This window comes from Ctenopharyngodon idella, chromosome 10, assembly GCF_019924925.1.
Source record: "Ctenopharyngodon idella isolate HZGC_01 chromosome 10, HZGC01, whole genome shotgun sequence".
In the NCBI taxonomy this organism is placed as follows: domain Eukaryota; kingdom Metazoa; phylum Chordata; class Actinopteri; order Cypriniformes; family Xenocyprididae; genus Ctenopharyngodon; species Ctenopharyngodon idella.
In genome coordinates, this window is record NC_067229.1 from 7945925 (window position 1) to 7971387 (window position 25463).

Sequence of the window (25463 nt, forward strand, 5' to 3'; positions counted from 1 at the left end):
ATCGTTTAAAAAGTGGGAGGTTGGTTCACATAGGGTGTTCTGAAACGGTTTTCAAATTAGTTTTTTAATCCAGTCAACACTGTCCCTCAAACACCCTCTCCAATGCTCGACAATGTTTGAATTTACTTTCCATTTCCAGATTACATGCAAAGGTAATACAAGTTTATCTCTCATATTTCCAAATGCCAGATTTTACACATTTCTTGTACTCGGTTTTTGGCTAATGTCAGTTTTAAGTCAGCAAATACCAAACTTAACGGTTGCTATTTGTCGAAAGAGTTAGCTGTTAAAAGGCGCCAATTTCTGAGAGAAAACTTTTTTAAAACGCGCCGCTTTTCCCTTTATAGTGTCAAAAATCACAGAAAACTGATTCAAAAATCTCTAACGTACTCCCTTTTGTTCTGACATCACGAAGAAGCAAGAATTGTCCTATATCTCTCGTAAACGGAGAAAAATAAACGGCTGGTGGTAAGACATTAAAGCTGTCCGTCTTTTTCCGTCAAAACTCGGCGCAGATCCTGTTACTGCCCCACTTCTGCCCCTGTAGAGGGTCAGAAGACGGCCTATTCCCATGGAGGAGCCCCGTCCTTTCCTGAACACACACTCCGGATGTCAACCGTGAATATTCCAGCTTTCAAAGCGCTTTAAAATACTTCCAAGCTCAAGATGACGTCGTGACAACTCCAAATGACATCAGCCGTTCGCGTGAGAGTGCAACGCCGCTGTGCATATCTGCCAACTCCAGAAGACGAATAATACTTATGATTTCAACTTCCAAGAAGAAGAAAATACAGATGACATCGAGGCACTCTGACAAGTCAAAAAGAGTGCTGAGGAAAAGTTTGTTCTTGTTTGTGTGTAATCCCTTTTAACCAGTTACTTGGAGGTAATCTCAAATAATTTCAATGCAAAGTGTTCAAAATGAAGACGAAAGTTTTTTTCCCCAGGCCTCAAGTCGTTTGATCGGGCTGGCAGCTCAACACTCGTGGAGTTCAGACCAAGAATGAGATCTCACACCCCACTGCTTAAAATCCCATGCCAATGCTCAAACATCATCTGTCTCTTTAATCCCCACTTTGTCTGTTTAGCATTCCTCCAAAACTCCGTTCAAGTCCGTTTTCGTAGGCAAGCTCATGCCAGCCGAACGCACCGCAGCTGTGTCGCGTTGCGTCCTCTTCCGTTCGCCCTCGGTTCTCCTCCCCGTCTGCACGAGCCTGTTGAAGGGAACGGCGTTGTCGTGGGAGCCGAACAGCCTCAGTAAGGAGTTGAACACTGCTGGTTGGCGCTTACCCGGGCGCTGCGTTCACGAGCTCCACCACCATGTTCTGAGCACACTCGGAAAAGATGGTTGTGGGCGTGCGGTGGGGTGGACAACTTAACTACAGTGTTGAAATACAGGGGAGGGGGCGAGTCGCAAGGGAGCGCGCACGCAGGGCTCTTTAATGGCGGCGCGCACGCACGAGAGCTCTTCATACTCAAATTTGACTGGCATGAAGCCCATGTGAAGTCAAAAAAAGAACAGGTACGTTGAGTATAATTATGACACATCTATTCTCACAGCCTAGATTAGCTGGAACCTGATTTTGGCCTGTTCCTTGAGTAATTCATAATTGTCTCTGTGGTAAACAAGTATGAGTAAAGACAGTATGAATGTGATTTACAGGCCTAGAAAAGTAAATCTAGGAAAAAGTAATCTTTTAAAAAGTAATCAAAACTATTATAATATCCCAAACTCTAAAAATGCTGGGTTAAAAACAACCCAAGTTGGGTTGAAAATGGACATACCCAGTGACTGGGTTGTTTTAACCCAACGTTTGGGTTATATGTTTGCCCAACCTGCTGGGTAGTTTTATTTAACTCAATTATTGTTTAAAATTACTGCATTGCTTGCTTAAAATGAACCCAAAGTATGTTGGAAATTAACATTTATTAATATGTTTAATGAATAATAATTAAACAATAAACATTTATTACATTACTTATTAATAAATGTTCACCTTTTGATTATTATTTTTGCCTCTAGTAATTGTCTGATTTTTAATTTCCAACCTATTTTGGGTTCATTTTAAGCCAGCATAGTCATTTTTAATCAATAGTTGGGTTAAATAAAACTGCCCAGCACATTGGGCAAACATTTAACCCATCCGCTGGGTGCTATTGTTTTATTGTTCCAAATTCTAAAATATTTTATTGAATCGAAATGTCTCTTTGTAAGTGCAAATTGTGTCAAATTATATTTAAAGAAAATCATTATCCGGTAATTACGAAAGATTGTTGAAGTCATGAAAAAGTTGTCTGTAAAAAAAAAAAAAAAAATGTTTATTCCTAATCTGTAGTATTTATAATTCACTTAACTTAAAAACAATAGTAGTATGAATGGTATGTTCCCATTTAGTAAACATGAGTGTGTGCCTGTATGTTCCATCACCTAGAAACATACCTGAGATTCTGGGTGTGTCTTGACCTTTGATCCATCAGATAAGTTACAACCAAGTGATAATCATCCCGCACTTCCTGTGTCAGACATTCATCATGTCCAGTTTCTGAGACGTGCTGTGTCGTGTCAGATAGGAAAGTTTATGACACGAGTGTGTTCAGGAATTTGACTAACACTAGCCTGTGGACTTGTCAGGTATGTACAGCTTTTATTTCTTGGTGGTCACTTCTGGCCTCTTATTGAGAAAACACAGCTGCAGATTGTTAAACACACAAGAGTATAACTAGCAACACAGTATTTAGTGCAAATCTCAATTAAACTCTTATCAATTGTATACTCAAGCTACAACTTTATTGCAGATATTTCAACATTCACAATTCTAACCCTTTCATTGGAATCATAAATACTTGCTTTCGTGTGTGTAAATGTTTTACACAAATTGCCTGCTTGAAATGTTATTTTTATATAGATGAATGCATAGATTGCTGCAAAACAGTACTTTTTATAAAACCAATGATTCCTGCATTGAACTGTGATCAGTATTTTTATTGCAGTCAGTTTAATGATATGGTACGCCATCTAGTGGACATTTGGGGTCCTCTCATGAACTACATTTTGAAGTGAATCAATTGCAGCTGCAAAATCATTATCATTTGTCTCACAATTCATCTTAAAGTTTAATTTCAATATTGTGTTCATCATTAGCCACAAAAAAAACAATTTAATGTCACCATAGTATTAACATGCAGTAATGCGAGCAAACACAACATGTAATAGATTTTCTCATCTCATTTACCAACAACTCGTACACCAGTGAATTGTACAAAGGAAAATGATCAGTATATACAAGTGAAACTGAAGAAATGCAGTCAAGATAAACTTTCTACCACATGTAGCATATTCACACTTTTAAAACGACATTCAAACCAGAAATAAATAATATTATGATGTTATTTATTCTGAACATAGTATAAATAAGTAAAACAATGTTTTGCAAACTGATTAAATTAGAACAAGGAAGAAAAAGAATATTAGAAAGACTACACTGATTCCCTTCGTTCGAGTCTGTTTTATAGCCTACAGAATGGTTAAGTCTCTGTACATGGGTCACTGACGAATACGGTTTTTAAAAGAATAAAAAAAAACCAGATATAATTAATTTTGAAGTTTTATTAAGTGTTAACAATGAGATTATTTGGGGGTTTTAATAATCAATTAACACTGCTTTTGTCATTTTTTTACAAGATGGACAAAATTTGTCACCAAAAAAGTCATTCGGTTTAACCAAAATTTCAGTTTTACCAAATGATGATATTTTCAAACAATGCTTACAGGCTGATATCTAGCTAGCTAACTAGTTAGCTTGTTAGCTAGATAGCAAAAGGACAATCAAACATTTTATATTTAGTACAAGTTTTTTCCCATGTTTTATAGCGGTTGTACCGAATGACCTGATGTTTCGGGACATGCATATGAGCAAGTGAAAACATGAATTTTTTAAATAGTTAAAAGAGAGTTACTTTATATCATGACCATTTGGGCCTCTGCAGGTGTCTGAATGATGTCACATCCTGTCACATAATATTGACCGCATGACTTGAACCAAAATGGTCCCTTTATATTGGTTACTCCAAATGACATCAATGAAATTCATTTTTCTGGACATTCTTTCTCATAACAAAGCAACGACTTCTACACATAATTTTAATACCATTTTGCACTATGTTGATATATGATGTTATAAAATCATGCCAGAATAAAAAAATATATACTTTTATTAAATTTTTGATATTTTAATCACAAATGAAATGTATTGGCCTTGGGACGGTTAAACCAAATGACCTTTTGACACTTTAAAATCTTTAAAATACCTTTTAGTTGTAGCAAAATATAATTAAAACCTTTTGGATTCAATAAAAAAGATCTAGTTGTACTACCTTACATACTTTGGATGTCATATCTTTGTTTTTTATTATTGTTATTATTAAGGCTTTTGGACAAAAAAATGACCCGTCACGTTATTGACCCACATACAACTTCCCAATGATGTGAATCTTCTTTTACTCTCTCCCTTCCTTGCTTTATTTATAACCGTTGATTCATAGCTGTATTCTCATCCATCCATTCATTCAACGTTTTGGTGCCCTCAGACTGACTGATTGTGCCTCAGGTAGAAAATAAACCCTCACTCCGTTCTTCTACTGTCTCCGCCAGCGGTTTTGGGGTTTCTCCTTGGTTTCTGCAGCTGCCTCTGCCTTGGCTTCCCTTCTCTTTGCCAAACTGCTGATTAAAGCCGGCAGGTCATCTGCGATGGCCTTCTCAATCTTCTCCAGCAGGCATCCTCCTGTCCAGCTGCAGTATGAGGAGAGGAGCTTGAAGCCGGTGGGAGGATTCACTCCAAAGAAGTCCCGGTATGCCTCCGGTTCTGGCAAGTCAAACTTGCTCACATTGGTCTTGGCCAAAATGGACTTGAAGATGTAGAATTTGTCAGGGTCACTGACGATATCATGGAAAACCTCCTGTGGGTCACTAAACCATCCCAACTTCTCATAATACGTCTGCAAGTAGCGGTCAACCAGGAGGGCGTGGATGCGCACACGGATACCGTGCTGGCGGATGAAGGCGATTTTGTTTTCCAGGCGGTTCTCAATGACCTGATTTAGGTCCTCCAACAAGGAGATCTCCTCACGTTTAAAAAGGTCTCTGTTGGTGTCAGGAGAGTAGTCCTGCGGCCAGAAGGAGCTCACGTAGACGCGTGGGGGTTCTGTCACGTTAATCAGGGGTGCCATGCTCCAGAAGAGGGCACCATATACGCGCATTAAGTCCTGGGTTGTCAGACTGTCAGCCTTGTTGAGAATGATTCGGATCTGCGACTCGCGTCCCTTCATCTGTCTGAACAGCATTTCCAATTCTAATCCTACATCCAGTTTGGTTGGGTCAAACACCAGGAAGATGAGGTCAGCACGGTCGATAAACCACTGGCACACTTCGCTATAGGGGTACCCTAGAGGACAACAACAGAGTTTGTAAACGTGTACAAAGGCAGAATGTTATAGTTTATCAATATAAAGTAGCTAGGCTATTTGTACTTATGTTTTCATCTTTGAATCTGATTTTTATTCAGAAATGGTTCTTTTAAAAAAAACACTGTCCTGCAGCTGCTGAGGGAAAACCGCACGGTATTCAGTGGCCACTAGTGAATCTTTGGCGCGAAAACTAAAAGCGCAACCAGTGAAGTTGGTGTATTCAAAATGGTCAATGTTTATGATAATGTCTTTATTTATATTATTTATTTTATTAATTATTCTTTATACGTTATTATTCTTTTACATGTTATTGATTTCTTGAATCATTTAGGCCTATATATTTCCTATATGCTCTGATATGTTTGAATATTTCCAAATGTAAGATCTTTGGTGTCTCTTCTGTGCTGCAAGATTGATCAGGTGTATTTTCCATCAGAATTGATTAAGTGATGTACCTTTGTATCAAAATATGTCCGTTTCCATCTCTGCCGACGTGAGATAATGCAAGATCTGCAGCATTCTCTTAAAGGTCTTAAAGGTGTTAAAACAACACCTTCTATATCTATTTTTATCTATCTTTGACATTTGACCAGTCACTCTGACCTAACCGTTACACCAACTATGACATAATGGATGAGTCTGTTTGACCTTTTCTTATTAGACCAAAACATGGTGTAAGTTTCCTGCATATATATTCATTGCTCTTATTTTTGCTCTTCACTTCTACTTCTGGCTGCTTCTACTTCTTCTACTTCTCCTTTCATTCTTCAAGTATCTTACTTCTTTTGTTCTTCCTTTCTCTATACTCTGATCTTAACTTTCATCTGTTAGATACAATACTCTGGATTTTATTATAAATTATTATTTACTTGATTAATTTGTTTGTCTCTATAAGACAACATTTTTACTTAATACATTTATTATTCCTTATTCAAATGTAATCTCTGACATAATCATTCCTGGATTGCCTGGATCTCATTCCATCACAAAACAATTGCTTTAATGAGTCGATCCTTTTTAGTGAGTCAAACATGCACAACTAACTACTCACTGACTGGTTGTTCATATAACAATGTGCAGTTAAAGAAATACACTACTGTTTAAGTTTGGGGTCTGTGACATGTTTTTGTTCACCAAGGCTGAACAAAAAATATATAGTAAAAACAGTAATACTGTGAAACATTATAACATTATAAATGTCTTAAAACCATAAAGGAACAGAAATGTTTAAATTATTCATGATTACTATCCCGATTTCTAATAAGCCAGACTGTAACAATATTGAATTCCAGTTCAGAGGTGTATTTTGCCTGATTATCATCTCTATTTATATTTCTCGTGTCTTTGTCAATGCTGTCTTTTCACCTCTCTCTTGTTGTTTGCGATTCTCAATGATTCCAGGTGTGTCCACAAATGTGACACGCTCCAGGAGTTTGTGCGGCATCTCGATTCCCACCAGCTTTTCCAGGAACCCCTGACCAAACTTCTCCAGTGGCGAGAAAGAGCGGGAACTGTCCGCAGCCATAACAATGCCCTCAATGGTGCGAAACTTCTCACCATGCATTAGGACAGTGTATTCTGAGGTTGTGGGCTCAGCCCCTGAGAAAACAAAAGAGAGCAAGATGGAGTTGTATGTTGAACTAATACTTTCTTATATAACAGCTCATTTATTGTGGCTCTTTCATTATACATTCATCCATTTAATGACTGATGTGTTACCAGTGTAAAGCTGTTGTGAAGTGTCATCGAGACCCAGAAGATAATTGATCATGGAAGACTTGCCAACACTCCAAGGACCAAGGAACAGGACCATGGGCTTAGAGTTGATCTCTGCATCTGAACAGTGTGAGGAAAGCAGACCATTTAACTGAGGATATGGCTTCATTTTGACACTTTTTTGTGGAAGTAAAGGAATGATGTTGTAAAACATCCATTTACCTGACACTTCATGCTGCCTGAGCTCATTGTATCTGTAGGCCTTCTCCAAGGGATTAATTGCAGAGTTGTAGACATGCTGCAGCTTCTTCAGAGCATCTATGGGAGGTAGAGTTGATTGAATGATGACAGGATGGTATATAGAAAGAAATAATAATAATAGCAGAATGAACCAATATTATATAATTTTATCATTTTGGGGATGCATTATAGACACTGCTACATAAATTATATAAACAGTCCAATGAAAATTCAAGTTAAATTCTTGAAACAGTAATAAGAAAGATATTGCTGAGCAAACAATTAATTGCTTATGATTTTGCACACTATAGGTGTTCCCAAAAAATTAGCACATACTAAATTGTTTTGGTCAAGCTAAAAAGTAATTAATGTAGAAATAACTGACTTGATATGGTACATACTGTGCAGCCCAGGAAGTAATACTTTTTTACATAATATTTTCATGATATGACTCACCAACAAATTCCCGTGAAGGTTCAGCTGTTGCCAGACGCAGCGTCTCTTCAATGTGAGACCGATCTCTTGCGGCAGGACCTGAGGGGTTTTTTTTCTCCACTGCCAGAGGAAATATATAGCCATCATAAAACCTGAATCTCATATCATCATAACATTTTATTTCATGTGGATGGCTCCCACAAAACACGGTTATTATTGGTTTGCATTTTCAATTTTTTCTAAATGCTATTTTCAAAATACATTCACTTTTTTATTTTAGGGACAATTTTGTTGTTATGTATTTTCATTTCAGTGGCATTTTTTCTAGTTAAGGAATCTGTTGTGGAATCAACAGATTATTGCCACAGTTTAAATTTATATCTGAAGTAAACAAGATCTCTGAGGAAAGAAGCTGCATCTGTATTTACACTAGAATCACAATCACAGGAAACAATGTATCAGCTCAATGAGTTGCTTGTTGATTTACGTGCACAGCTAAAAGATAAAAATTGACCAGTTTAGACCATTGTTAGTGATATACTAGTGATAGTGATTTATTTATTTTCATATTAGTTGACAATAAAACCTAGCTCCAAAACAGAATACAACTGTCATTTTGGGTCCATCTACTGCAGCATCTACATCAGCTATCTATTTGGAGCCAGTTAAACACAATCACTACTATTAAAAGCATCTGAAACATTTCTTCCCCATTACAAAACTGTCCCCCATGCAGGCCAGAGAACATATTGTTATGATTGGCAATGGACTTGTGCCAAGGGTTATTTCTGTTAGGTTATTTTGGTGGTGAGTTTATTCTTGTGCCACCTTTGACCAAAGTATCAAGTGGAGAAGCACAAGGAACTGACTTTTACAATAGTGCCCCCTAACGACAGGACAACAACATAGCTCCTTCTTGGGTTATTTCCACTATAATGGGGTTTAACCGGATGCTTTGTGATGACTCTGAAGCTCTTTATTATTAGATTTTAAATTAGAGTAAAGGTAACTGTAGTAACAATTCTGTGAAATTTCACAAAAATCGTCCACTGTATATTGTCAAAGTATTTTCTAAAAATATGTTAATTTGCTTCGCCAAACAGCGGCAGAGGTGCAGTCACATTTACTGTTGTTCAGAGAATTTTCATAGGCGAAATCCAGTAATTTCTACAAGAATTCATGCAATTGAGAAATTAGCGTGAGGGCAAAAGATTTCCACACAAACGGGTTCAAGTTGGTCATGCAGATTTGCTTCATTGACCAACACAAAGCTGCTTTAGTTTGTCTAAATTTTAGAACATTTTAGAAAACTGCTTCCAATACAACAATTAGACATTCTCTTATTTCATATTGACATTAAATGTTCAATATTATTCATGCTGAGTGAACTACACTGTACCTTTGACAGATGCTTTGGGTGCTGGTATATCATCTGACACTTCTTCCACCTTTACTTCTTCAGCAGGTGCAGGAACTTCTTCTTGGATCATAATTTGTTCTGGAGTTGGTTCTACAAGCTCCTCGGTTACCTCTTGGGCCAATTCAACAACTTCTGCTGCGAGTTCCTCAGCCTCTTCTGTTTCCACCATTTTTACAAAGGCTTCTGGTTCTTCTGATTCAACCTCATGAGCGCCTTCTTCCTCTGTTACAGCTTCCTCTTCTTCCTCCTCTTCCACTTCCACTTGTTCCAATAGCTCTTCAGGCTGAGGAACCACCTCTGCCTCTTTTTCAACCACCTGTTTCTCATCTCCCTCATCCTGAATATGAAGACCCTCCTCTTCCTCAACTACCTCTTCTTCAGTCTGAGAAAGTTCCTCCTCTTCACCTGCTTTATCTTCAGTCTGAAGACCCTCCTCTTCCTCAACCACCTCCTCCTCAATCTCCTCTTTGACAGATTCCTCAACAGCCATTTGTGCCTCTACATCACTGTCATCCTCTGAGATGTCCTCATGTGCCTCCTCAAGAACTTCCTCCTCCTCCACTTCATTGGATGCCTCTAACTCAACTTCTGCCTCCACTTCATGTGCTTCCTCCTCAAATATCTCTTCAGAAGAGGCCTCCTCTTGACTCAACTCTTCAGATTTCTCTTCTGAAACAACCTCATCCTCTTCATTCTCATTAGAGCTGACATCTTCTGCCGCAGTGTCAATATGTGCACCAGTGCCACAGGGTTGGCAGACAGGTCTGTTTGGTGCAGGTGTGTCATTAGAGGAGCTTTGGCTGATATCTTCTGTGCCATCACAGCAGTTGAACAGCGCACCTTCAGACTTCAGCTGGAGCGGCACAAGCGGGTCAGTCTCAGACCCCACTGCATCTGCTAAGAAAAAACAACATTATGAAGAATAAATCATATTTGCATACATGCCTTCCTGTTGCTTAAACAGTAGCATGGGTTCAATTCCCAGGGAAAAGCAAGAAATGATAACAACGAGTATCTTGAATAAAATGCAAGTTGCATTGGATAAAAAATATCTTCAAATGCATATATCTAAATTATTACAACATAATGGCAACAAAAATGACTATCTACAAGCTACTGATGCACCAAAATGGATTTTTTACTAAAACACTAAAACCTAAATTAAAATTTTCATTTAGCTGAAAATTGGGTAATTGATTTCGTATTCTGTTCAAGGTGTTATGTTTACAGGTCATAAACTAATTGTAGTAAAGTTCTTTAGCAACAAGTCGCCTCACGATTGCTGCTCAAGCATCATTTGTGGTCATAGTGAAGTGCATACCGTTTTTTTGTGTTCGCCAGAATAGTTTTGGTTGCCGAAATGTTGTTGCATCACCAGTACTGCCCGCCACATACATAACATCACTTCCCCTGAAGAGAAATATCTCTCACCGTACTGTAGGTACATCAGCATTAGCATTTAGCATTCTGTGTTTGAGGCAGCATCATCTACATCACAGTAACTCAAGTGAACAAAACACAACCATGGTTACTATCCTAAAGCATGTAAAAAAACGATATCTTAAAATGTCATAGTTGTAATACCATGGTTTATGGATTTAAACAGCATGACTTGGTGGCAGAGCTGCTTTGGTGTGAATATGTGTGTCTGTGGTGATGACCCATGTCTGTGATTCATGCGGCGATGAATGCTCTTGATGAGAGCTAAATGCTTTTCATGTGAATCACATCCTGAAATAGGGAGCCGATCTGGCAGGAGAAGAGAACGCCAAGTCTTTTCTGTTCATGTGGATCATCAGAGCAAAGTTTATTTTTCATACTGTCCTCTGGCTCTGATAAGGGTATTAGCATGGTAGCTTTGTACCAAGATTTCCACCTCTAGGTTTAATGTCAAATGCTTCCACTGAAAAGTACAGCTCTGCTTTTGTGCAAACAGTCATCATATTGTAAATATTAGTGATTTAATTTGTAGATTAATATTATTTTCTGGTATAATCTGTTGCAGACTTAAGTTTTTTTCAGTGCACAGCCATTTCAGTGGCCTACAATGCAATACATGGAGATTTTTTATTGTGCTAAATTATATTGCCTATGTTACAACTGCTTTAGAGTATTAAAATGTAAAAAAAAAAAAAGCATATTCAAAAGGCTTTTTAAATTACACTTGTAGAAGAAAAGGTTCTACGTATAGAACCTTAAAGGGTTCAGTCAGGCGCTTCATATATAGGACCTTTTAAGGGCTCCCATCATGGGATCATTGTATGGATTTAGTTTTGTTTTGTTTTTTTATTTGTTTTTTTATTAAATTTTATGAATTAAACAGCTCATAAACATACTTTATCACAAGAAAAAAATAAACTGTTAAACATGAAAGTATTATGCAATCACTTAAGACATTTCTCCCTATATAGAACCTTTTTGGCATAAAGAGTTCTTTACAACTGAGTCAAGAACCCTAGGTTTCTCTATAGAAACCCACTGAACTAAGAGTGTACCCTTAAAAGACAAACCTCAAATTCATCTAAAGTGTCTTAGCCATACACTTAAGTAACATTTTAAAATCCTGCTGACAGCAGAGGGCACCAGATTGGCTATAGTTAGTTCAGATAAACATGTTCCACCTTTGGCATTTGACCACTTGCTTGTAAAAATGCTCTCTTGACAGACTTGTCTGTTCCTTAGAAGTCTCTAATTGAATGAATTGGCTCTGGTCAGTGTAAATGTGATATGTTTTGCGCACTTATACACATGTTCACAGACCCAGGAGAGCTGTATTTAGGCCATAGACATAGTGTAAGAGTGTCATCAACGCAATCATGAGTGTGTGCTAATGATTTTGAAGGCCTGAGGCCATGTTATGTCGTAAGAGTTACTAGTCCAAGTTTTTGGTTTCATCATTGTCACAATGCTAACATAATGTGGAATAATACTAATAAGAAAATAGATGAGGGGGATGATAACTACTTTGATTTATTTGACCACATAATGAGGTCTTTATTATAAATGTCACTGTAATTGACAAGTGTGTTACTAGCATATGAGTTGACTAGCTCAGTATCATATTCTGCCATGTTGATTTAATTAAATCCACACAGGTATAGTTTTTTTTTCAGATAATGGCTGGGGAGCAACAATAAGAGCAGCTCTATCATGAATCGCCCCAATATGAAACCAACTAAGTCATACTGTATATTTATACAAGATCATCTGCATTTTTCCAGTAAGTTGTAAGTGACGGAGACAGCCCATCCCCCTTCGACAGCATGTTCTGAGGTGAGGACAGAAATGGACAGGTGCTCAATCCCAAGTCCCAGGTCTTCACCATGACACAAATAGCCTATACGCTGAGAAAGAGTTTCTCTGTTATTCTCTGCTAAAATGACATTGAGGTTCAGCTGGTATGTGAGCTACAAGTTCCTTTTTTTATACCATTGACTTCCTCCTGCCAAACTACTCTATTCTACTCTACATCCAGACATTTATGGGTGTATCTACAGGAGTGATTTTTCAAAGATAGCTGTAGTCACTAGGCAAAACCCAACGCAATCATGTGAAACACTTCTGAGAGGTCATTATACCGATTCATTCTGATGACAGACTCCGGCTCAGGCATTTCAGACTGATCAAACCAACATTTGAGATGCTGTACAATGAAATTGGTCTGCTGGTTAGTCCAGTTATCCAATCACATCCAATGTTGAGGCAAAGTCATGTGAGTTTTTTCGTTTCGCATTGAAGGATTTATTCGGTATATGTGTTTCCATTGTAATTTATGCACATTTCTTCTTATCGGATAAAAAATGTTTCCACCTCACTTGAGCGCGTAATGTGTATTTTTAGATTTTATACCCATCTTCGTGTTTTCATCCACCTTTTTTTTATGCAATATCCCAAAATGCGCATAAAAATAGGTGGATGGAAACATAGCTTTTGTTTCACCGAACACTTTGAGAGTTCACTGCATTAATAATAAGCCCAAAATATAAAGTGCAATCAATGAAGTCTGATTCACAAATGAATGACTTTATGATCCAGTCCTTCTTAGTGAATTAATACAGCACGACCAGTGAGCGAAAGATCTTATGATCTGGTTCTTTTTAGTGAATCACAAACACTTGTGAAATAGTTGAGCAGTTTCTTAAATAATCTAAAATATGTTGGCACTTTTTTGACAATAAAATTTTTAATTTCTCTCTTTTTTTTTTTCTCTATTCTTCAAAATAATTATTAATGGAACCATTAAAGAACCTAAATTGTTAAGAGGAATCTGAACCAGATGAATTCTGTATGTACCCCATCCCTAGTTAAGGTTCAAAATTGTTCTTAAAGACCAATAGAAATGAACAAATAACTGCAAGTTTCAAAAGTTGCACAGCCACAAATCAGTGCTAAATTTATTGATAATGTCAGTAACATTTTAGAATACTGTTCTATCATTAATGAATAACTAGGAATAAATGAGTAACACAATATTAACTGATTAACTAATTAGTAAGTAATAGCGCTCAGTTGAATGAGGTAAGTTAAAGGTTAAGTTCACCCAAAAATGAAAATTCTGTCATTAATTACACACCCTCATGTCATTCCACAGCCGTAAGACCAAAAAAACAAAATATCGACTTTATTCAACAGTATCTAGTGATGGGCGATTTCAAAACACTGCTTCATGAAGCTTCGAAGCTTTACGAATCTTTTGTTTCGAATCAGTGGTTCGGAGCGTGTATTAAACTGCCAAAGTCACGCTCCCCAGTGGTGAACCATTGAAATTTCGAAACACTTATGACATAATGAAGCCTTGTTTACTGGAATCACATGACTTTGGCAGTTCGATACATGCTCCGAACCACTGATTCGAAACAAACGATTCGTAAAGCTTCGAAGCTTCATGAAGCAGTGTTTTGAAATCGCCCATCACTAGATATTGTTGAATAAAGTCATTATTTTGTTTTTTTGGCGCACAAAAAGTATTCTCGTCGCTTCATAACATTAAGGTTGAACCACTGTAGTCACATGAACTGTTTTAAATATGTCTTTAGTAGCTTTCTGGGCATCTGAAAGTGTTAATTATCTTGCCGGGAATGCAGGCCTCACTGAGCCATCGGTTTTTATCAAAAAAGATCTTAATTTGTGTTCTGAAGATGAACGAAGATCTTACGAGTGTGGAACGACATGAGAGTGAGTAATTAATGACTGAATTTTCATTTTTGGGTGAACTTACCCTTTAACTGTAAGCTAATCAATACTACTTTTTTTATATTTCCCAGATCACTACTAAGAACCACTGTACAGGTTCATAATCAATGTGAATAATGCATAATGTATAATAAATTCTAGAGTAAAGGTAATGGTAACCCACTAGTAATGACTCAGTTATTACCAAATCCTTCAGCAGATGATATGATAACTCCCTAGTAGTGACTGAAATCATTGTAAGCTTTTGAAGTTTTTGTAAGGTTTTAGATAGTTATTCCTTCTGAAGGATTTGGTAACACTTGAGTCATTACTGTACAAGCCTATGAGGTGACAATTTTATATAAATTAATATGACGTGATTTGTACGTAAATATACAATTCTTAGAAAAAGATTATGCTTGAAGTTCCACCCCTGTGTAAGCAGAAAATGTATGAATGTGATCATACAAATTCACGCGAATTAGCCACCGGTTTGCCAAAACGTGAAATAGTTACGAACTGCTGATTTGGTTTCATGTATTTGTATACTGTGTAAATACCTAAAGTGTGTATGTACGGCTTGCTGATTGTATGCGTTTGTATAGCAACATTGTTTACTCTGCTAATGTCTGCGTATGCTTGGCTGTTGTGGGTGGGCTGTACAGGGAAAACCCCAGGTGCTAAAACAGGCCACATACAGTAGGCAGGACAGAGGCTTTAAGTCCTACTGTTACCATAATGATTGCCCCTACAAGGCCTGCAAGACAGAAATAAAGTCTGATTGAGACAGTACCGTTGTGACAGCAGCTGTGGACTGCAAGTGTATATGTGGATATAAAGTACAAGGGGGCGTGTAAGTGGAGCTGTGAAGCATGACCACGCAACCGCCAGAGGAAGAGTGTCTGATTTCATAGGGCACTCTAGGCCTTTCCACCTGACCGTACAGACACAGAAGGAGAACAAGAACAATGCAAGGACAGACAAGGATAATACTTAAAAGCAAGCCAGGGGAAGCTACAGCCTCAAATTATTTGACCAACAGTAAACTACTTAAAGACAAGAAAGCTGCCGACTGTTTCCCTTACAGTTGATTGCAATTTTTGACCATCCAACTATCATGAATTCAATAGGAATTTTAGAGAACAAGAAATAAGAACTTAGGGCACATTTACACGACAACGATGTACTAAAAACGGAAAATTTTTTCCTTTGCGTTTTTAGCGTACAGACGACAATGTTGTCAAAACGATCCACGTTCACAGGGATCTGCGAAAATGACTAAAAACGCTGTATTATTCATGCCAGGCCAGTAGTTGGCGATGTGACTGTGTAAAGAAACACTATGTGCCTATAGACTGCACACGTAATACACATGCGCATGACGTCACCATTTTCACAAATTCACGTTTTTGCAGTTTACACGGAAACAATCATTTGAAACTCATTTTCCGAAGTTTGCGTTTTCAGGCCCCCAAAACATGAACGGCCAAAACGTACAAGAAATTATCCGTTTTTAGTTGAAATCAGTGATGTGTAAACGGCCCCAAATATTTACATTTGTAAGAATAAGAAATAAGAATTAGTTTTGTTACTGCAGACTGCCTTTGTGCCAATAGCTTCTCTGCTTCACTGCTTATTAATATCTGAAAAATATTTGTTTAAAGTTACGTGTGATCAAAAGTCATGTGGTGCAACCAACATGCAGAAAAAAATCAGTGAATACGTTTCTTGAAAAAATATTTTGGTAGCACTTTATTTTACAGTCCTGTTGACCTGTTCCCTATAGTAATTACAAAAACCGTGTAATAACTAGTTAAGGTAATAACCTAACCTTAACCCATCTTATATTACCCAGTACTTTCTAGGTAAGTACACTGTAAGTACACGTACTGTAAAATAAAGTGCAACCAATACTTTTACAACAAGGCAAGATAGTTCAGGTTATAAATTGTCATGTGGTGCAACTCCCAAAATACTGCTTTTTTTTTTCTCTTTAAAAGCATATATAAAAACTTTTAAAATCATATGTACCCTAACATTAATAAGATTAGTATATTTCATCTTAGTATGGATTTTAAACTGCATTTTTAAAAGATTTTTACTTTCTTTATCACGGACAGTTGGACACTCTGATCTGTCATTGAAGAGTGTGGTAATATTTAATATGTATGAATTGAAAGAGTGTGTTTGCGTTCTTCACGCTTTCCATCAGCTGTCATGCCTCACAACAGATGAATCTCCCCTTTCCTATAAGAGTGCATGTTGTGTCTTAGCACCACTTTTTCATAAGTTACATAATTCAGCTGCGTAAAAAGAATCTGTTTTTCAGGGCTAAACTCAGAGAGTCCACTAAACACTTTTGCCGGCACTACACATGCAGTACATGACATCCAGAATCTGAGAACACACTCGCACTGAACATACTGTACTTGAGTGCACTTGATGATTCTTAGTGAATAACTCGCACTTGAGATCAAAGAACAATTTAATTACATCAACATACTTTAAAGTTCATAAAGATACAAATTAGAAGAAATTACACTACCAAGAAACCACATATTGTATTATACATTCCATAAAACACTTTATATATGCGAATATGAGCATGCAACCGATGCAGCTCTCATCTTCACCAAGGACAAGCAATCTGATCTAGGATTACAGTTCAGATTACATTTTTTGTCTTGTGCTAAAACTGAGGCCCATTTCTCCCAGACAAAAACCCAGTCACTCTTAATAAACAGAAGTCAACTGCAGCTCTTAGTTCAGCAGCCCACCTGTGTTCAAATTCCAGTTTTGAAACTTCTTACCTGCAGTGGTGAGTGCCAGTAGAGACAGCAGGCAGCAGAAGTGGAGGAAAAGCCTCATTTTGACTACCAGGACTGTCCAGTTCCCTTCTCAGTCTATATATACCCCTGGAGAGAGGCAAGAGGGCCTGCGTAGGTTCTGGGGGTGGGGCGGCGCTCATGGACATCGAAGCATTTGCACAAGCGTCAGCACTGAGAGCAGCTGCCTTCTCCAATCAGATGGCCTTTAACCTTTGCCTACTTTCTGGGTTACCGGACTAATAATCTGTGGAATTGTAAAGGAAGATTCAGTTGTTCACTTAGAGGGACCAAATCCAGTGACTGGTCACTTAAACATAAAATAACAAAATAGCTTGAAAAGTTTTACCAAGTTTTTCATGGTAATAAAGACTCCAATATTTTTTTTAAAAAAAAAAAAGAAAAGAAAAGAAAAAGAATGGTCAATTTTGATTTCATGGTGACTTTAATTCTAGCCAGTATCTCATGTGACCACCAGATGGCGCTTTTATTGACTAGGAATGGGCAAACTTGGGCCACTGTCCTGCAGAGTTTAGCTCCAAACCTAATCGAACACACCTCAACAAGCTAATCAATGTCTTCAGGATTACTAGGTGAGTTTTATCAGGGCTGGAGTTAAACTCTGCAGGACAGACGTTTACACTAACAAAAAAGCCATGTTTTTGGACTTTTTGTCATGGTAATACTTTAAGGCATGGCTACAACATGGTATTGTTGTAGTTTATAGCATTCATATAGCCTACATTATAGTATATGAATGTAGCCTAAAATACTTTTTTGTGTGATAATTAGCACAGAAACATTTTAACATTTGTCGGAGACGAAGCAGAAATCCAGCTATACACATGTTGCAAAAATTAATGGCTTTAAAGTAAGCAAACTGGATGTCTTTTTCTTCTTCTTTTTTTCTTTTACACAAACAAAATGAGAGTTGAGTTGAGGATACGACAACACACCTCGACCGAAGTCGAGAGTTCAGTTTTCACGACGCGACGCGAGACAGGCGTACGTCTCCGTGGGGGGCGGGGTCACACAGCAGGGCGGGATGGAGGGAGAATAATACGGTAATCTGCGAAAGAGAGAGAGAAAGAGAGAGAGAGAGAGAGAGAGACCACATCTGGAGGAAAATAAAGAATCATCATTTTATGTCCTCCACCCTCTGTCTTATTCTCCTCCCTTTCCCTCCGTCTCTTTTTCAGATTGAGGAAGAAGCAGGGAGACAGTAGACAGGCGTCGTAAGCAAGCGATGCTCCTTTGAAATGTATTTATTTAGGAACGATTTATCGTAACTTGACATAGCTAATATTCCCCTACAATTGTATCTGCTCTTACCTTAAAAGAACAGTTTACGTTTTTTAGTCTAAACGGTCTTACATTGCGCGTGAGTTAGAAATGGTCAACTGGATCCAGGAGTGTTTTTGATGAAGACATCTGGCGTTTTAATCTAAGCGTTAAACGGACCGCGCGCATCAAGTCGTCTCAGCGGGTCACGTATTTCGGAATCCGACGGAACGTCATTACTGAGGTAAAACCAAGCGTGCATGTCGCGCGCATCTGGACAGACACAATATGTTTCGACACACCTCTAGAATAAGATTAGGGTTGTGTGTCTGTGTGTGTGTGTTATTTTGCTCAAGTTTTATCCAGACAGTCTGACCCAGTTTCTTAAATGTTGAATAGATATTGAAGCTCAAATGGGTTTGGTAAACAGACTCCGTCATAAACAGAGACCACCTGGTGTTATATAACTTGTGACAATCATGTCAGGGCAGCTACAGGTGTGAACGGAGGACACCTGAGCCGTGGGTGGGAATCTATTTGTGTTCCAGATGCTGTAATATCATGTTACTTTGTACAACGCTCTAGAATACTTGATTCTGATTGGTCAGTCGTGACATTCCACGTCAAATATTTTTGTGTAATGAGTTTTTTTTTTTTTTTTTTTTTTTTGACAGTCTCAAGCAAAGATATTCTAGCTGTGCTAGTTTCACACTTTTTTTTCCTGTATTACCCTATGGTTTCTTTCTTTGCACATATTAAAGGATTAGTTCACTTTCAAATGAAAATTAGGTAGCTTTACTCACCCTCAAGCCATACTAGGTGTATATGACTTTCTTCTTTCTGATGAACACAATCGGAGATATATTAATAAATATCCAGACACATTCAAGCTTTCTAATGGCAGTGAGCGATACCAACGAGTATGAGATGAAGAGTGCTTCCATCCACATCCATTCATCATAAACGTACTTCACACAGCAACGGGGGGTTAATAAAGTCCTTCTGAAGCGAAGCGATGCGTTTGTGTAAAAAAAAAAAAGTCCATATTTAACAAGTTAAAATATCTGGCTTCTGCCTTCTGTATTTAACTTAAGAAAGTATAACACTCTTGCAGTTCAAAACGCTTACGCTACGTCCTACGCCTTCCCTATTCAACTTACAGTGCAGTTCAGTTCGTTATTAAGAAATAAACCCCTCAACATTATACAATAACTTTTTGTTGAAAATCCTAATGTTCATTTTATTTTTATGTTAGGGTCAACAAAGATCTTATCCTGCGTTATTGTGATATCTTGTTGTAACTAATCAGAAGAACTTTTCTTAACCACTTCATGCTATGCTATGCTAGTAGGCTAAGCTGTTAGCTAATTTAAAAGACATTTTTGTGATTACAAAAAAATACATATTTTACCTGTTTAACTGTCAGTGTGCTGGTGTTGTGCCGAATTCTTCTAACCCCACCCCTAATCCTAACCCCTCCCCCACACCTAATCCTAAACCTACCAATACTTGGGGTATAGCAGGACATTTGACATGCTTTTTTATTGCCTTTTTCCTTTTTCACATATTTTAGTAATCATCATAAATTAGAAAAAAAGATTGAAATTGGATGTTGCATTACCATTGAAACCGTATTTAAAACCATTTAGCGGGCTCAATTTTTGTGATATCAACTTCAAATTTGAAACACAACTTGGTTAAACATGGCTTTGAGTTTTTAGAAATTTTAGAGTCCAAATTATGTAGTAAAATAGGCTATATTTGATATTAAATAAAAATTATATTTAGTGAAGTACATTTGCTTTACAGTAAACGTAATCTTCTATAAATTTTTAGACTTTTACTTTTTGAAGAGCTTTTACTTCATGAACTACAACAATTTAAGTTAAGTGCAGTTAAAGTTAAGTGCGGTTGAAATGGTATTGACAGCTAGTGGTTGAAATGGGTACTGCAGGCCGAATTCAAAATATTGGAGAGGGTTGTTTCCCCCGCCCCCTCCTCCTCAGACTCAACGCTCACGCTGGTTGCCAGTTTGAGAACACGCAACAGGAACGAGTGCAATGGACAACGGAAGGTGACAAGCCTTTCACTGTAAGTTGATGAGTTGATTTATCCTCATTTTAATTAGCCTCTGGACATAGAGCTTTTATGTGCAGGCTTTTTAGGTCGGGTAGAATCTGTGATCTCTGATCTAGTTTGTTTGCTGGCTTCCATGGCTACAATATTGTTTTCCGCCAACTGGCAACCCGGGGTGTTGAAATACTATTGGGTAAATTGGCAGCGGGTGGAATCACACAGACCAAAACAAAAACAGACGTTCTGACACGGAACGTACATTTCAAAGTAGAATAACTGTCTGTCTCATTGTTTCCTAAATCTCTGCAAACATATTATAGTATTTTGTTCTATAGTACAGTCAAAAAAATTACATGCAGCACCTTTAACAGGTTATTTTTCTTAAATAAAAACAAGGATGTGAGAGATAGATGTCCATTCCGTTCAATAGGTTGTACTGTTTGAAGGTCCTATATCATATCTATTTTTTGCAAGCCATGTTTACTAGAGCTTTTATATATACACTTTTTCATTCACATACTACTTTATATGGTGTCTACCCTTTCTAAGGTCCATCAACTTTTAAATTTATCGCAGATGTATGGAAATATTCAAGATTGGGGGCTACCAAATGTGCGTCTAGGAATCAGTTATTGAAAATCGCATACTGACGATTGCTAATCTGAATATGTGGGTGTTTTTCGAGTCCAGCTCAGTGTTTATGGTGGATATGGCAGTACTTTGGGAGGCTCTCGGTGCAACGCCAAGCCCAGTCCTGATGCAACAAACTGCAACATTAACAGAGAGTCTGAGGAATGGAATGAGAGACAGATTGTGGCTCAATGTGTGTGGCTGGGGGTGTATGAATGTTTCAGTGGGTCGTGAGACATTGTTCACTGTGATTTTTTAGGGATGTGTTTGTAATACTTCTGTTTTGACTTATAATGTGGTTTTCACTTGCATTGGAGTTCGTTGGGTTCAGTGGAGAGAATGGGTGAGGAAAGCAGAAAGGAGAGATGAAACCACACATTTTTGTCTTGTGAAACGCCAACCACTAATGGCTGCTTCTGAAATTCTTTGTCTCCAGTAGTTCCTCATGACATTGTCCTAAACTTTACCTATACAAGAACGCATTGTACACACAGTAAACTCACGCTATTGAGCAATATGTGTTCATTTCCAAAAGAAACACTGAGAATTCCTGAGCTCCCTCCCTCCCTTTTCTCTTCATCAACCCTTATGTCTCATTCTATTTTCTCAATCTCTCCCCCCTTTGGCTTGAGTTTGAGGTTGGACAGAGTTCCTGGAGGCCTAAACGAATCATGAGCAATCCAAGGGGAGGAGGAAAGGCATGGAAAATCGGAGCGAGCAAGAGAGAGAGAAATATGAGAGCGCGAGAGGAGAGAAAATGATGTCTGAAGAATTTCGAATTGCACTTAATCCACACCGTCCATTTGATTCTTAGCCGCGTCGTTGTCCCAGACTTCCTCTCTGCTTCAGTCGCAGGAGAAGCTGCGCACGATTGCCGCGTTCGGTCCGCAGCTGGTTCTTGTTATTGTTTATGATCTTGGCTCTCTCTTTGCATTTCTAATGTACACTTAAAAGCGCAGTGGAAACAAATTGGGTGAATCTGCTGTGGCCAGAGGAATGTGTGTGTGTGTGTGTGTGTCTGGATGACAGACTATACGGAGAGAGGGAGAAGGAGAGAAGAAGGAACGAGAATGTTAGAGGAGGGGAGGCTATGTTGACCTTGTCCTGTTGCCAGACGCAGGGGGTGGAAAGTGAAGAAGGATTGATGAAGAAAGAGAGAGAGGGAGCAATGTGGTGCTCATTGCCTTCTGTAGGATGTTGTTGTTTCTTCCTCATCAGTGATTCATTATTTAGCTGTGTTTTGCTCTCCACCCTTATCCTGTTGTGGATGAATGGCAGAGAGTGTTTTTTTAAACAGGGGTCTTCAGAATAATCAGCTCAATCTGTGTCCATTTTTCAGATGCGCTCTTAATATCAAACTACTGTATATTGATATAAATGGTATTGCCTCATCCTATATCGTTTATAAAAAATATGTCGATATATCATATAGGGCTGCCCCCTAATAGTCCACTAAACGTTAGTCGATGAAAAGAGGCTTAGTCGACCAAAATTTTATTAGTCGGTTAGTCGCTCCACAGGAAGTCATGCAGATATGGCTTATTTGAAACATGTAAGTAGCCAATTTACATGGCCGCTTCAACATTAACCTAGATGAATGTGCGCTATTATTAGGCTTAATCGCGCACTTACTGCATGCCATGTTTAACTTAACATGTGGCGCCGGCGCAATCACTTGCATTTTGTCCTAATAACAGTGGAAAGAACTCGTCATTTTTAGTCATACAGATAAGAGTAATGGATCATTCGAAACTGTCTCATTTTATTTGTGTACACGCACAATAACAACAAAACATTGTGCTTTTGTAAAAAAAGAAAACAAATAGGATGTGCTTTCTGCCATCTCTGTCTCTGTGAACTGGAGCGCGTCAACAAAATAAACTGAAACTTAGCGTGTTAATTTTCATCACCAATCAACTATATGAAATGTTAGATGAGGTACATAGGTCTGGGGTGGGGCGGGTGCATTAAATGCGTTGATCATTTTAGCTTTATTTTTTCCATAATTAAAGGGATGGTTATTATGATTTCTCTTTTTTAACTTTAGTTAGTGTGTAATGTTGCTGTTAGAACATAAACAACATCTGCAAAGTTACGACGCTCAAAGTTAAATGCAAAGGGTGATATTTTCTTTTAAAGAATTTGCTGTTTAAGGACTACAACAAACGGCTGGTAGGGACTACAACGAGCTTCATCCCGGGTTAGTGACATCACTAACCCTAAAATTTACATAAACCCTGCCCCCGGAAACATGCGACAAAGGTGGTGAGGCCATGTTGGGCTGCTTTAAGAAGAGGAAGAGTTGTTGTAGTAGAGTGTTGTTGCCATGCTGTCATTTTACGCCGGATTGCTTCACAAACGAGGGTCAATTCAACACTGGATTTGCACAAATGATTAACATGACGGCACATGCTAGTCGATGTGTTGAATCAACTCCACAGCAACTACATGAACTTATCCACTAACCGTTCAGAAATGTCCAGATGCATTCTAAAAGTTGTAACTTCTTCCTGAGTCTCTCCATCATTGTCCAACTCCGGTTTGAACATTTTAAGGATGAACACCGTTACTGACAATCGTCATTTTGGCTGCGTGAGATTCTCCAGCTTTGTTGTTGTTGAGCAACCAAAGCTAAGGCTGTTAAAGCTCCGCCCTCTTCTGAAAAGTGGCCGGGAGCAGCAGCTCATTTGCATTTAAAGGGACAAACACAAAAACGAAGTGTTTTTGCTCACACCCAAATAGGGGCAAATTTAACAAGCTATAATAAATGATCTGTGGGGTATTTTGAGGTGAAACTTCACAGACACATTCTGGGGACACCAGAGACATATATTACATCTTGTAAAAGAGGCATTAGGTCTCTTTAATTAATTAAATTAACGTGTTAAATTGTCAGCCCTAATATATATATATATATATATATATATATATTGGGGATCCATGATCAAAAAGTTTAAAAACCCCTCCTAGAAACTCCAACCTCCAACCTCATTCTTTCTTTTTCTGTCGCTCTTCCTCATGCCAGAAACTGAGATTGCAGGCTAAATAATGGGATTGCATCACTGAGATTTGGAAGGAGGGAGTGAAAAAGAGAAGTAGGAAAGGAATGATCACCCACTGCTTTTCAGTGTGAGTCAACAAAAGAAGGGAAAGGGCCAGAATTACAGACACTTGCAGATGTGGGGGAATGAGAAACAGAACAGAAAGAGAGACCTTCAGTGTGTCTGTCTGGAGAGACATGTCAGAGTCATTTCTGGGTGGCATTTCAAATTCAAGAAATTAAAAGATTAAAAGAAAAAATAATAATAGTTTTAAATATATTAAAATGCATTTATTTTTGTTTTTCCTCACAAACCCTCCACCTCACTGTGTTGTTGCACATTAGTTATGTTTCATCTAAAGTTGTGAATTTAACTTGTGTGCAAAATTGGAATATCACATAAAACATTTGCGAATATAGCAACGTTTCCATTCCAAGTGCTCCATCAAAAAAACTTCCTACAAATAAAATGGAAGTTGCTGCAATCAGGGAAGAAACTGTGGCTCTTTTTTCCTACATCATAAATGACTTGGAGCGAGGAGACGAAACGTAATAAACGCTGTCATGTTCTCTTGTGTTCGGTTGCCTGGTGTTTAGAGATGCAATCATGTGAGATGCTTCTGGGAGGAAATTAAACCAAATCATTTTGATGGCAGACTGTGGCTCAGGCATTTCAGAGCGAACAAACCAACATTTGAGATGCTGGGCAATGAAATTAGTCCACTGGTTTGTCCAGTTATCCGAACACATCCACTGTTGAGGCAAAGTCATGTGAGGTTTTTTTGTTGCGCATTGAGAGATTTATTCTGTAAATGTGTTTCTCCATTGTAGTTTATGCCTATGTCTTCTTATCGGATAAAATAAAAAATGTATCTGCCTCAGTTGAGTGCATTTAGTTTTTTATGCACATTTTTAGAATTTATGCACATCTTGGCTTTCCATCCAGCGTTTTTATGCAATATCTCAAAATGCACACAGAAAATAGGTGGATGGAAACATAGCTATTGTAAGGCAGCTACTCAAAAAAAACTGCTGAATGTTACCAGGAGGTCGACATTCAGAAATGCATGCAACATTTGTGGTGTTTGTACAGTATGTGTCAGTGTTAGTGTGTATATAAAGCCCAGAAAGTAAGGGTGGAGCTCGAGGAAGAAGTTAGATTGAA

The 25463-nt window shown here is 38.0% G+C and overlaps 2 protein-coding genes and 1 long non-coding RNA gene across 10 annotated transcripts in view; 2 read left to right on the forward strand and 1 right to left on the reverse strand.

Annotated features, from left to right (window-relative positions):
* On the forward strand, positions 1–7498 carry LOC127520685 (uncharacterized). 2 transcript variants are annotated; one of them, XR_007932176.1, is made up of 4 exons: positions 1–1522; positions 2479–2632; positions 6865–7093; positions 7186–7498. It is a non-coding gene; the product is annotated as an uncharacterized LOC127520685 (long non-coding RNA). The 2 variants fall into 2 exon arrangements; XR_007932177.1 differs by lacking the exon at positions 2479–2632.
* On the reverse strand, positions 2963–20298 carry LOC127520674 (sarcalumenin-like). 6 transcript variants are annotated; one of them, XM_051909065.1, is made up of 8 exons: positions 19356–20298; positions 18228–18340; positions 17257–17518; positions 9254–10171; positions 7876–7974; positions 7183–7497; positions 6829–7062; positions 2963–5441 (listed from the first exon to the last, which is right to left on the reverse strand). In XM_051909065.1, the coding sequence occupies exons 3-8, from the start codon at positions 17312–17314 to the stop codon at positions 4636–4638; spliced, it is 2430 nt and encodes an 809-aa protein (XP_051765025.1). In that variant the 5' UTR covers positions 17315–17518; positions 18228–18340; positions 19356–20298; the 3' UTR covers positions 2963–4635. The 6 variants fall into 6 exon arrangements, with proteins under 6 accessions (XP_051765025.1, XP_051765026.1, XP_051765030.1 ...); XM_051909066.1 differs by having other exon boundaries at positions 19964–19982; XM_051909070.1 differs by lacking the exon at positions 19356–20298 and having other exon boundaries at positions 7183–7299; positions 7402–7497; positions 18228–18356.
* glis2a (GLIS family zinc finger 2a) overlaps positions 18383–25463 on the forward strand; it is a 19636-nt gene continuing 12555 nt past the window's right edge. The window contains exon 1 of one of the 2 annotated variants that reach the window (XM_051909071.1): positions 18383–18796. The gene's annotated coding sequence lies outside the window, so the exon portion shown is untranslated. Of the gene's footprint in view, positions 18797–20495; positions 20644–25463 lie in introns of those variants that run through there. The other variant, XM_051909072.1, reaches the window with a different exon arrangement.